At 36.1% G+C, this 12,669-nt stretch overlaps 1 protein-coding gene across 1 annotated transcript; it reads right to left on the reverse strand.

Moving 5' to 3' along the window:
* Positions 1 to 208: 208 nt before the first annotated feature.
* LOC115444091 (ionotropic receptor 75a-like) lies at positions 209 to 5,246 on the reverse strand. Its single transcript, XM_030169740.2, has 6 exons — positions 4,558 to 5,246; positions 3,200 to 3,367; positions 2,407 to 2,621; positions 1,838 to 2,049; positions 1,047 to 1,318; positions 209 to 437 (listed from the first exon to the last, which is right to left on the reverse strand). Exons 1-6 carry the CDS (start codon positions 5,244 to 5,246, stop codon positions 209 to 211), a joined length of 1,785 nt encoding a protein of 594 aa, XP_030025600.2.
* Between the last annotated feature and the right edge of the window lie 7,423 nt (positions 5,247 to 12,669).

Here is a 12,669-nt window from a genome sequence, read left to right on the forward strand (position 1 = left end):
AAAAATTTTTTTTTTCCTATTTTCTTTTTTTACTTCCCGGTACAAATAAATTATTTTAAAGTGTAATATTCAAAAAGGTAAGTATGTGATTCCATTTAGCAACGCAATATTTAAATGACCCTCTATATTAATGTATATGTATATAATTATTGATAAGATATCCACCAGAAAGATTATTACCAACTACTTATCCGACATTTCGAGATACTTATGAACGAACATTTCTCTGTTGAGTAATGCAACACAAAACAATTTCCAAAACCAACACCACGAAAGAGAGCCAAAACCCAAATGCGAGGATGATCAGCGGCGTGGAGAACTCCAAGATGCTGACGGAATAGATGCTGCTGTCAGGAGTCTTCACACAGGAGGGGCGGGGTTCGTCCCAGGCCCACTTAATCCGATACATTAGACCAGTTTCCATTATCTTCCTTATGCTGAAATGTATTTAATGTTTATTTTTGTATTTCTTCTAAGAGGGCGATCTGGAAATCATTTCGGAAGGCCTATGTTCAGCAGTTCACATCCTGCGGCTGATGATGATGATGATGATATTTATGTATTCATTTATTTATACAAGGACCTCCAATGAAAGATACACGGCATATAATAAAAACATGGTGTAGCATTTTCACAGTTAATAGTGTGACGTACTTCTTCAATTATATGAAGTTTGGGACGATACCAAGATCATTGCTTCAAGGGGATGTAAAAAACAGTTTCGCGATTGCGTTACGTACAGTAAGTAGAATTTTTTAAGACCCAAATGTCTCACCTGTCCAATGCCTTATTTCCAAAAAAATACATTAATATTGACAACGCACAAGTTCTCTAGTGCTGTATATTAACCATCTAAAAAGGTAGTCGCTTACAAGTCATTAATCTCCTTTTATTTCAAAGATATCATGAACGATTTCAATAAATGATCCCAATCTTTATTTTCGAACTAGGCCAATCAAAATAAGTCATTTGTAAGCATATCGATTTTATTTTGTCCAATTAGTCTAATTTTCGCAACCTGTCAAATTAAGCTATTTAATCCATACCCGTAAGCCAAATGGTCTCTATAAGGCGAATGCTTCTTCATCACAGCGCCCAAGCGATGAGGAGCATACATCGGCACATCCTGGATGTCACAGACCTCGCGCTCGCTGAAGGTCTTCTTCACAATCCCGTAGGAGACGATGGTGTCAACGTGGAACGCGAACCCTCCCTTCTTCACCAGGGCCATGCCCTTCTCCGGGAGGAAGAAGTTCTCTGAGGCGCCTTGTTTGACTTTCCTTTTGTAGATTTCGAGGGCAACCAGGTCTGTGGTTCGCTAAAAAATATTTTTAAAAATTATTTAGACTGAGATTTTTTTGAGATGGACAATCAACCGAAGCAGATTATCACTCATCGACTTAGATATTACCAGATTTCGCTTGCGGCTTCGCCTGGCGGAAAAACCTTACCACTACAAAAGGCACTAAATCATTGTAGCTATCCATAGGACTATATGAACGACACCAGCACCATCTAATAAAAAAATGTTTACAAGTATTTACTTCAACAAAAAATATTAAACTAAGACGTGCTCTATACAAGTGCGAAATTCGTTCGGCGGTGTAGAATTTACATCTAATAAACATCCAGACAAATAAAAATCCAAAATTTTTACAAACTTTCACAGTCGTTTGTAAATATTGGTAATAAATAAAAGACTATGTATTTTATACAGTCTATACATGATAATATACTACTCATAAATAATCCCATAAAAGCCGAAATAGTCCAAATGTTCAAGACTACTCACTTGACCTTCTCTTTAATTGGAAAACAACAAACATCGATTCCATACCTTAAAATAATCTCTGTCATACAAAGCCTCTTCAACTCCAATTCTGAGATTACTTTCCAACAAATCCTTCAAAGTTTTAATGTTTTTCGGTGCCTCCATCAATAAAGTGGAAACCACAGATGCTGTATAATACTGATACAAGATGGCGGAATACACGAACGTTGAAAAAATTAAAATTTTCATCGAAGTTGATTGTTGTACTAATGATGTTCCTGGAAGTGGAAAAATGTGGTTTACACATTTTTTATAGCAAGCTCGATTGAGAGCATCGCGAAATGTTATAAAGTAACTATGCCCTCAAATCTTCAAATTACGAATCACTGGATGATATCAGGTTTTAAACAGACTGGTATAACTGTGTCTACTGGCGAATGATAATAATTTCTCGTCAGTCAATATTCCACTTGAAGCCTATTCCGCTTACCAGGTGTATTGGTATTACTTTACGGTGACCTTATAAAAACAAAATAATCCTGACAGTAGATACTACCACGATGCAAATTAGTTATACAGCTGATTACGTATTTCAAACCACTACAATATCGTATGTATATATAGCTAATACTTACCTTGCTGACAAAGAGCTCCCCACAAAAACAGCAAAGCTAGACTCAAAGAAGAGTCTGAAGACTGAGACCAGCTCAGCTTGAATATAACACACAGCACGACAGTAGAGAAGAGAAGAAGAGCCAGGACGCTGAACCACACGATGGTGCTGAGCGGCCGCGTGTATATCGTATAGAGGCCACTAGGATGCTTTGGATGGCGGAAGATAAAGCTATGTCTGTAGACAATAAGAACACGACTTAAAAACTTGATGAGGATATTGCTGATCTGATCGTAAGCGCCACAATTATGTATAAAGAACATCCAGAAATTTTATCTTAGGTATTTCGTACTAAGTTATTAGAAATGCGAATGTTTGTGAAAAATATTAGATGTTTGAATGGTTGTGATAAGTAAATGCCGTAATTGCTGAACGGTTCTGGATAAAATTTGGCACCCGAATAGACCATGTCCTGAATTAACATACAGCTTACTATTTGTCTAGATAATCAGATTTTAATTTAACCAATTTTTTTAAGTAGATGGCGCTGACGCCTTCCAGGTGGTGCTTTGTAGTACTAGAGTAATTTAAGAATTGTGGTAGCGCGAAAGGCTTTTCAGAAAAACGAAGCTGTGAGCAACACCTAGTTTTAATTATAAATTTTTACACTATACTATGCTCGATATTCTGAGGAACTAGATGTTGAGTATTATAATCCCTTAATTTTAGAACACAACTATCGCAAATTAGAGTCGTGTTTAATCAAGTATAAAAAGTTTTACACCTTTCCAGTAATTAAAAAGAACTTGTCCTACCTCGAATGCCAAACCTCAGCTGTGTAGTCAATAATCTCGTTTCTGTCAGCCCTGAAGAAAATTGGAGAGCCGCCGATGTCCGTTTGTCCTCTCTGAAGAGAACCCACCATGCCATCGAAGCTGCCGTTCCGAATATAGCCCCACGAGTTGGTTCTTTGAAGATCATAACTAAAAATATAATTGGGATAGTGTAGGTATGTGGTACGTGAATAATGGCGGTGTCGAAGTTGGTAAAATAGGAGATCGAATGTTCGTCAGAATTGTGTGCTTAAAGTTAGTCTCAAATTTCTATCCCGTAGCATAAAATTTACAAAACCGTGAGCGAAACCGCAGGTAAAAGTGAGTTCATTTTAAAATTTTAAATTTTGTATTTTATAGTTACGATATCAATTAAATTTACTTTTACTGACAAAATTCTATCAGAGTGCTAACAGTGTAATGGAAAAAATAATGTAGATATAATCTAAAATTTCATAAAAAATTCAATTAGCACTTTATATTGAAACTTTAACAACGGGCAATTTAATTTAATTACCAAAAAAATGACTGCCTGGATAGCATAGTTGTAATCTACTCTATTGGTCTAATCTAATGGTACGAGTATGACTAACGCGCTGAAGTCCTGGGTTTGAATCCCGGGTCGGGCTAAAATAATTGTGACTGGGTTGTTCCATATTAAAAATTACTCAGTCGCAGCTCGGAGTCAGGAAGTTGACGGTGAGATACCTCCGTGCCTCAAAAAACAAGTTAAGCCGTTGGTCCTGCGCCTAATTTCTCTCAGGTTATGTCGGATTGCCGTCTCACCAGAAAACGAGAGTGAAGATACAGAGAGTGCACCTGTGTATTGCGCACACACTTGTGCACTATAATATGTCCTGCGTACCTGGCTGATCTCTGTTAAGATTGGCTGCCGTGGCTAAAATTCGACCAGGAAGGAATCAATTTTTTAATAAAAAAAAATCTGAAATATGTAACAAACTCCATATTTCCATCAGGTTGATACGCGAATCGCTATTCAACCGTAACTAAACTGTTTCACAATAAGTGGGTATAAAAAATAACATAAACCTACTCCATTCAGTAGGGTGGAAGACCCCTGCGAGGGGACTTATCCCCCAGTTTGTATTTACCTTAGGCATGCAGCCGGTCGTAAATATTATGCCAATGCAAGCACCGTGCTTGAATACTAGCTAGAATCCTTTTCATCCTAGTAAAAAGGACAGGGAGACTTCTGTTCCCAAAAAATACTTCCAAATAAATGCGACCGCAAGTAATATAATTATAGCAAAACTGTTTCTTAACTTAGAGATGTGAATGACGTAAAACATTACCAACATAATTACTTCAAGAATACTTACGTCATATTGTACATATCTTTCAAATAATTCAGTAGTGTAATATATTTGAGTTTATGCAGAGAGTCGAATCCAACATGAGTGGCTTGCATCAGATAATGTTCAAAGGTTTCCTCTTCCAATTTCTTTAGAACAACGACCGCACAACTCAACACTACTCCACTAAGATCGTTCCTTCTTTTTGGATGTTCGATATTTAAAGAAGATCGCCAATCTCCTATATGGACTGTTTTAAATATGCCATTTTTCTTAAATCCTGTATTGTATATTTCATATAAATTATATCCATTTTCAGTTTTATCAGCAATAGTAGTGTCAGAATCTATTTCAATGGGATATTGAGAGAGTTCTTTAACTGTAGAATTGATATCTTTAGTGATAAAAACCCATACGTAAGGGTTTTGGAAATTTATTCTCGAATCTTCACAATCAAAAATTTCTTTCCAATCTTCACAAGAACTATCTACTACAATGCCAACTCTGGATCGACGAACAGGTATTGAAATGTTAAGAACCATATTGTTGCTTCTTATTTTATTATTGGTGAAAATTTTCTGAGCAGCTACAGCGATTTCTTCGCGCCAGCAATTGAAAATAATTACATCCTGAATGTGTTTTCTTTTGAAGATGTCAACTAGGAGGCGTAATTCAGTAGTGATATAGGAGAAAAACAGAAGATGGAAGGGGCTCATTTCGAATTCGTTGTTGAAAATATATTATGCACCTGTCACACAAAAAAAGGCTAACATATCTCTTCCACAAAGTACATGTACAAATTTCAAATATAGATTGTTCAACTTTTATTCTACTTCTTTTTAAGTCTCAGGAACAGGCAGGATGCTGCTTTTTTGACAAATTTGGCTGAACATCTTTACAGAAGGCCTATCATCAGCGGACAGTGGACTTCATGTGGCTATTGATGAGGATGAGTATATTTATCAGACTGCTAAGTGTTTATTACATTTTACAACTAAACTGGAAAATATTATATTAATTTATTTGATAGGTATCTTTTCTCTGATTATTGGCAAATCAAGCCCTATAAATTACTTTATGATAGTTTCTAATGTTTATATTTCAATAAGTGTACGTTTTTTCTACCGACCCCATAACCGACACTATATTCTATTTGTAAAGGCTTTAAATGGCCTTATATTTATGTACCTTTAATATTGTTTAATATAGCTGTAAAATTCCCAAAATAATATTAAAAAGCTACACAAATACCACCAAAGTTTCTCCGGTAATTTTATAAATTTCAACAATGGAAGGGTTACAATTTGTTAATTGAAATGTTGATTGTTTGCAACAAGGCCTTTAATCGTCGACGCAGTTCAACTTACTGTTTATTAGAATATCTTAATACCCATTTGAATAGAATAAGCACGAACGTGCTTCAATCGTATTGTGATAAGATCAAACTAGATATTGCTGGAACAGCTCTATTTTTCACGTTGAAAATGTCTTACAACTACTTGGAACGTCTTATGCGATAGTGAGGTTAAATTTTGTTAAGATTTTTTAGGATTAAGGACTTTTTAGAGGTATAACGAGTGCTTATTTTTTATGTAGTGCTTAACTACTCATCGAATGTAATGGATAATAGAGTGGATAAATGATAATAATGGAAACGCGGGAAGATTATAGTTTGCCTGTTCGTTCTCATTCTATAAATAAAAATGATATGTGCTTAAAACTATTTACTCACTAAATATGAACATTGTCTTTCATGTATTTAATAATCAAAATTCACTGAATTTTATTTCCAGATCAGACAATCGTAAACGACGTAAGACTACATAAACCTGCCTACCTGAATCTTAAAACCAACCAATGAAAACAAACTGTCTATTTACATTGCTCGTTTTCTACATCATTGCTCGTAATAACGAAGATTGGAGTTATTTGCATATTGAAACACGAATTGACAGCATAAATATCTGATTGAAGGGAAAATTTCACCCATCAGTGGCTTGTATTAGAAAAGGTAAATGTTATCAAATTAGTCACGCCACTTCTAATATTTTTCTTTTACATTTTTCTATGTAGTAAAGCCAAATTTTAGATATGTATTTGCGTACAGAATGATGCCAGCTCGACTGGAGCTATAGCAATATCGAATACCAACACTTGATTTCAACTAAACTCGTATATTATTTACCGAACAACTTTTGCCGCCTTTTGGTTATAAAATAAATCCGAACATGAATCCACAAAGTTTTTTAATTCACTCACGTGAGGCTTTGGAGATTGGCCAAAACATTGTCGTAAAAGGTTAAGCCGCGACTTCCACCCTCAGTTAGACGCCAAAGGAATAATAAATTAATTTCAGTCTATCGCAAACTCGATTTTATTATTTTCGAAGTTATAACAGAAGAAAAACTGTTACTAAAGATTTAAATCATAGACAGTTGCTTCTAGATAATTTGATTAATGATTAAATTTAGTTGAAGCTACTTTCAACTAACTAACCGTTATTTAATTTAGAAGTAATCAGTTTCATAATAATCGTATAAAACGATGACAGATTGTTGTCTCTATTTTGTGTTAGAAAAGGTTTACAGAGTACATAGTTAATTCTCAAACTTGCATGGACGAATAGATGCTGATAGTCGATAGTGTGGAAGAGTTTTTATGTAGTGACCATGTACCACAGCAATGTCTATTTTTGCCACCAAGCAGTAGTGTGTAGTCACTGTTGTGTTCCGGTTTGAAGGACATTGTAGCCAGTGTAGCTACTGGACATAATAAGACTTAACTTTTTATGTCTCAGGATGGCGAGCGCAGTGGAATACCACACAATGCTTTATAATTCAAGGTGTTGGATGGTGTTTCTACTGTTTATGAGCGGTCGTACCATCAGGCGAATGGCAAACCCGTCTCGTCAATAAAAAAAATAGCAATCACAGCAATTAACGTCCACCTTTAAGCATATATGTTAAAGACAGCTTTTAACAGGTAGAGTTTAGAAATATATTTGAGGTAAGCCTATATACATCCAACAGTAGACATCCTATAGCTAATGAAAATTACGATGCTGATATACTGATGTTAACGTACGCCACGTCACTTTCTTACACAACCTAAATCTTAAATGTCCTTTCATTCTTAAGAATTTATAAAACTGATAAGATTCTCACTTCAATACCCAAGGCAATCAAAAACTCGATCGAAAATACAATTGGTAGGATTGGATTTTTGTATACAGGCTCGCTGGCAGGCCATTTCGCCTAAGGGCCTGTTTCACATGTTACAAGTCAAATTTATTTGATTTATTGAATTAAATGGCTAATGAAGATAGTACATACTCATTTTATTACTATTTATTTTTTAGGACTATTTACTGGTAGTCGTCACTATGCCGGCCTGTTGGAACTAGATATTCACAGATTGATCCCGAAACGACACACTTACGCGGGCCACTGTGGCGGGTTTTAACTTTTAACACCTCGTGTATGGCGCTATCCGGGCGGATATAAAATATATCCACCAGCAAAGTATAAGCATATAGTGTAGGTTTATATAGTTGACCCCGTTGGTAGTAATAAATACAAATTACGAGTCCACTTAAACTGTTTATAACATTACAGGTACATGCAAATAAGTTAAATTAACACAAATATGCACGTTTTCGTATTTAACGAGTATTAATCCACGATGTGAAATCAGGTAAATGACTCTCTGTGTATGTTTTTTACTTTCAGGTTTCACTACACTGGGCCTTTAAATTATAGTGTAGACCTAATAATGATAATAGATGATGTACCGCTTGTAAGTATCTGGAAATCTTTAGGAGAGGGCTCAGTTCAGCAGTTGACTTCCAAAGGCTGACAGTGATGAGAGATGTTGATTGACAGTCTTTAGATTTGTGCCGATCCGCCTTACTCCTTACTGGATGGGTACTGACTGCCCCGGAAAGCGGTTCATAAAAATGAGCCAAGATGGCGTGCTTTTTTCTGTGTGAACAATTGGTCCCGTGTCATACGAAATATATCTCATCACGTTCCTCATCTTATACATTATTTTTTTATATTGATATATCAATTAAACCTTTAACACTAAGCGGCAGCGTACTAAGCTGAGATCCATGATATTCTGCCTTATTACTAGACCTCGCAACATGGGTTTAGATTCAAAATAAACTGATGGTACTATTGAGCGATGAGAAAGCAGTCAATCAAGTCGGCCCACAATTCTCAAAGAAATCTGTGTAGATACATAAAACATACAAACACGCATTCAGAAACTTTAAACCTTAGCAGCCCGGGATAAGGAATTGTTTTCAATATAACTGTCCCTCGCAGCTCGTCCCTTATAATCGGACCGCTATAAGCTTGGTAAAATAATAATGCTGCAATATTCGTTTTTCTCATTCCCACAATTTAAAAGCCGATGCACAGTTCCACCGACACCGGACGGTCCGATCCGCTCCGCACTGAATTTTAAAATGAAACCTGCAAAGTTTGCCAAGCACTTTGTCGCTCAGTAAACTGACGTTTATCTGGCACTTAATTATTTTATCCATCTTGGTTCATTAATAACGAATAAACCTGTGGTAGTATGCTGATGTGATACAGCAGAAGCGAAACCAAAATCTGGTGAAGAGCACAATGATGAATAGGTTGATTGCAGTATGGAATCTCTTCCATATTACTCTCGTAAAGAAGACTAACACGTGAATGAAAATGAGAGATCAATTTTGATACTCGTGAACTTGTTGGGCGTTAATACGATGAAAACTCGTGCGCCGATACCAAGCATTGTATCTTCCTAAGTTGCGATGTCGAGAGAAGCGAATGTTGTGTGTATGTAGTTTTACTATGTAGGTGTCTAAAGGTACCTAAACAGCGGCAATTACGTAGTGTGAGGTGTGTATAGCAAATAAAAAATAGTAAATACTTTTAACGAACCGGTTGGCAGTCGTCTATTCCTTATCTCCCTTATCACCGACCCAAAATATTAGTTTGAAGCCACCGTACGTGGTCTTCAATCGCAACGTTCAAGTCTTCTGTCTCTTTTACTTTTCAGGTTTTAGGAAATTATCTTTTTATTATCTTCTTGTAGCTAGATGTCACGATGACCCCGTGTTATCAGTCAACACATTTCGCTTTAGTTTAAGGTCGAAGCTGTAACATAGGGAGAGTACCTATTGACTTAATTTACTATACGATTTTCACCATGGCGATTGGTAATTCCGGCTATTTATTTAGTACATCATGTACCGGTTATTTGTGAAATGTTCCTGAATATGGTTTTTAGATTAAGCAAACTAAAATACAATATTTTGTTATATTTAACAGCGCATTAGACTAGCATTTCCTACAAATGCACGGAGAAAATTTTTAGTAACTTGTACTACTTGAAAGTGTTTAAACCAATGATTAAAGTCTATTAATCCTTACAAAGGAGATAGATTTGTATCTAATTATTTTTATAAATCGCCCAAACCTTAGGTTTCAACCACCTATAATACATAAAAATCTATATCAAAATGCCAACTATCGATACATTTTTCGTCATTTTTTGAGTACATAGAATAAGACACGTGAAAGTAGAAAAGTATGTCATCATTTTTATTAGTATCTTATAGAATATTTTATAGAACATTCGTGAGACGACAAACTTCAATAGATGCTAATGCAATGCTAAAGTCGATTGTACTAATTAGGTAAATTTTGGCGTGACACTAAGACTATTTATGATGTATCTACCAGTGGCGAAGAGTGGATTTTTTTCGAAAGGGGGTTCCCTTTACATATACTCAATAATTCAAATATAATTAATGAATGTGCAATTTCGAAAAGGACACATTTCCGAAAATGGAATTGTTTAGGAAATGGAAATTTTCTACAGCAGTGTATAAAATTATTAATTTATTTTTGGGTTAGAATTTGGGTTCTATCAGCAATAAAAATTTACAGATGTTTTGTTGTTATTTGTTATTATATACACATTTGCCCTTTTCGAAATTACATATTCAAATATAGAAATGACTTTTAATCATTAATGTACGCAATACCCCGGCTATCTGCTAAACTCAAAACTGTATATTTCATAAGTAACGTTCTATACTTATTTAACCGGTGCACATGTGTTAAGCCTAAGTGTACTACACAGTTGAATATGAATTATATTCCAAATGAAATATATAGTTAAAACAATTTACCTTAATAAGTGTATTTATTATCTATGCTTTGTATATCCTGAAAAAAATATCCCAACTATAATTCCGCTTCACACAGTACAATATTAATAAAGGCCGCTGTAATAACAGCGGCATATTAAGACAATATCATTTGCTGCGAAATGAGTTGTGACTACGAATAGAGAGGACGGTAGGGTAACTTAATTTCATATTGGCTCGATGAAATCCCAGTAATATAAAGCAATACCTATACTATTTAAAGTTATTGTCAACTAATAAATTACTGTTGATTAAGCAATGTTTATTAAAGACATTGTCACTACCAGGCACAGGATGTCCGCCGCTGAACATATGCCTCCAAAGACTTCCAGACCAACAGGTTTCAAGCGATATGGTTCCACGGAGTTTTTTTTTTGTGTATCGGTCCCCGCAGTCAGCACCGAGCGAAACCTGCGAAAGAGATGCTGTAACCCCCTGGCTTAGCAACTGCAAAGCCCTGGAGGAAAGTTGGCAGGGGATATCTAGGGTAGCGTAGTGTGGGAGAAGGAAAAGGAACCTTCTTAGTATTGGCGGAGCGGAGAAGGCCAGGAAATATTCGAATCTGATCTGAAATCTGCGAATGGGATACTGGAACCTCCCGGTTTAGCAACAGCAGAGATCTGGAGGAAAGTTGGGAGAGAGAAGGAAGTGTGGGGGAAAGATAAGGAAACCTCCTAGGATAGGAGGAGGAGAGAAGGCCAGGAAATGTTCGCGAGCCTTAATAGGCCTCAATGTGAATTGGCAACCATGAAGTATATATACTTAACTGTGTGCCTAGAGCCGCGGCAAATGTCCGTCCGTGCATGGGCGTGTATTCGGTTTGGAGACCGAGCGTACAAGAATTGCCTCGGGAGGAACATCCATCCTGAGTTCCCGCGACCTTCAAATCAACGCTGTGATTCCCAGTACGTGGTCTCCAATTTAGAACATCCAAATTATTAGCAACTGCCTGGCTTAAAATCTATAGGAATGACGTATTTTATGAACTAAGATATCAAATAGCTTGTTTGATTATTCTTCATGCAATGACTCATGTTTCCCAAGTTCTAGCGGCTGAACCAAATTTGATGTTAAATTGAGCATATATTCAATACGTCGACACTCCATAAAAACATTTACCAAAAATATACAAGTAGGAACACACTTATTAAGATCGCTGAAACTTGAGCGTTGATTTTCTTTGATTTGATGCGAAAACTTTGAACTTTATTGCGTTATCGGCGTTTCCCAAACTGTCTGGAGTTTAAGAAATATTGCTTTACTTACATTTAACTTGACGGTACAAATCTTAAGATTGCCATAGGGGAATGGGTAGGGATTCTACGAACTCAAATGAGCGAATAGATAAATAAATAAATACAGGTGGGTCTTAATCATAAGGCACTGCCGGGTTAAGACAATTTGACAGCAAAGCTTGACTAGGAAGATGTAAAATCTCGCCATGTTGTATAATATGGTACTACTTCTTGTATTGATAACGTTAACTTTAAAACGCAATAGTGACGCTCCCAAAACATATATTTTATTTTTCTATGCAGGCTATAAATCTACAGAAATGAAATATTGATAGCGTAGCGAATTTGGTATTCTCGCAAGAAATGGAACTTAGGAATGAATTCCCTGCATCGGTGTTCCCAGAGTTCTATAACTTGTCCTTTAAAGCAGTCTTAAAAACAGTGCTTATCTCCCGGTAGACAACGACTTGCTGTACCTCTGGAATTGTAGTCCATGAGCGGTTGATGCTGCTTATCATCCGTCCGTCCGTCTTATCAGACGGACCGCTACGTTTGTCTACTAAGGTAATAAAAAGCAAACAAAAAAAATTGGATAAACCTTGTTCAGTTCAGTTCGCGTAATACAGTTAATTGGAAATGCTAAAAGAAGCTCACATTTCCTTCATATATAACAACCGCATAGGTGCCGGGAGGGGG

This window comes from Manduca sexta, chromosome 16, assembly GCF_014839805.1.
Source record: "Manduca sexta isolate Smith_Timp_Sample1 chromosome 16, JHU_Msex_v1.0, whole genome shotgun sequence".
Lineage (NCBI taxonomy): Eukaryota > Metazoa > Arthropoda > Insecta > Lepidoptera > Sphingidae > Manduca > Manduca sexta.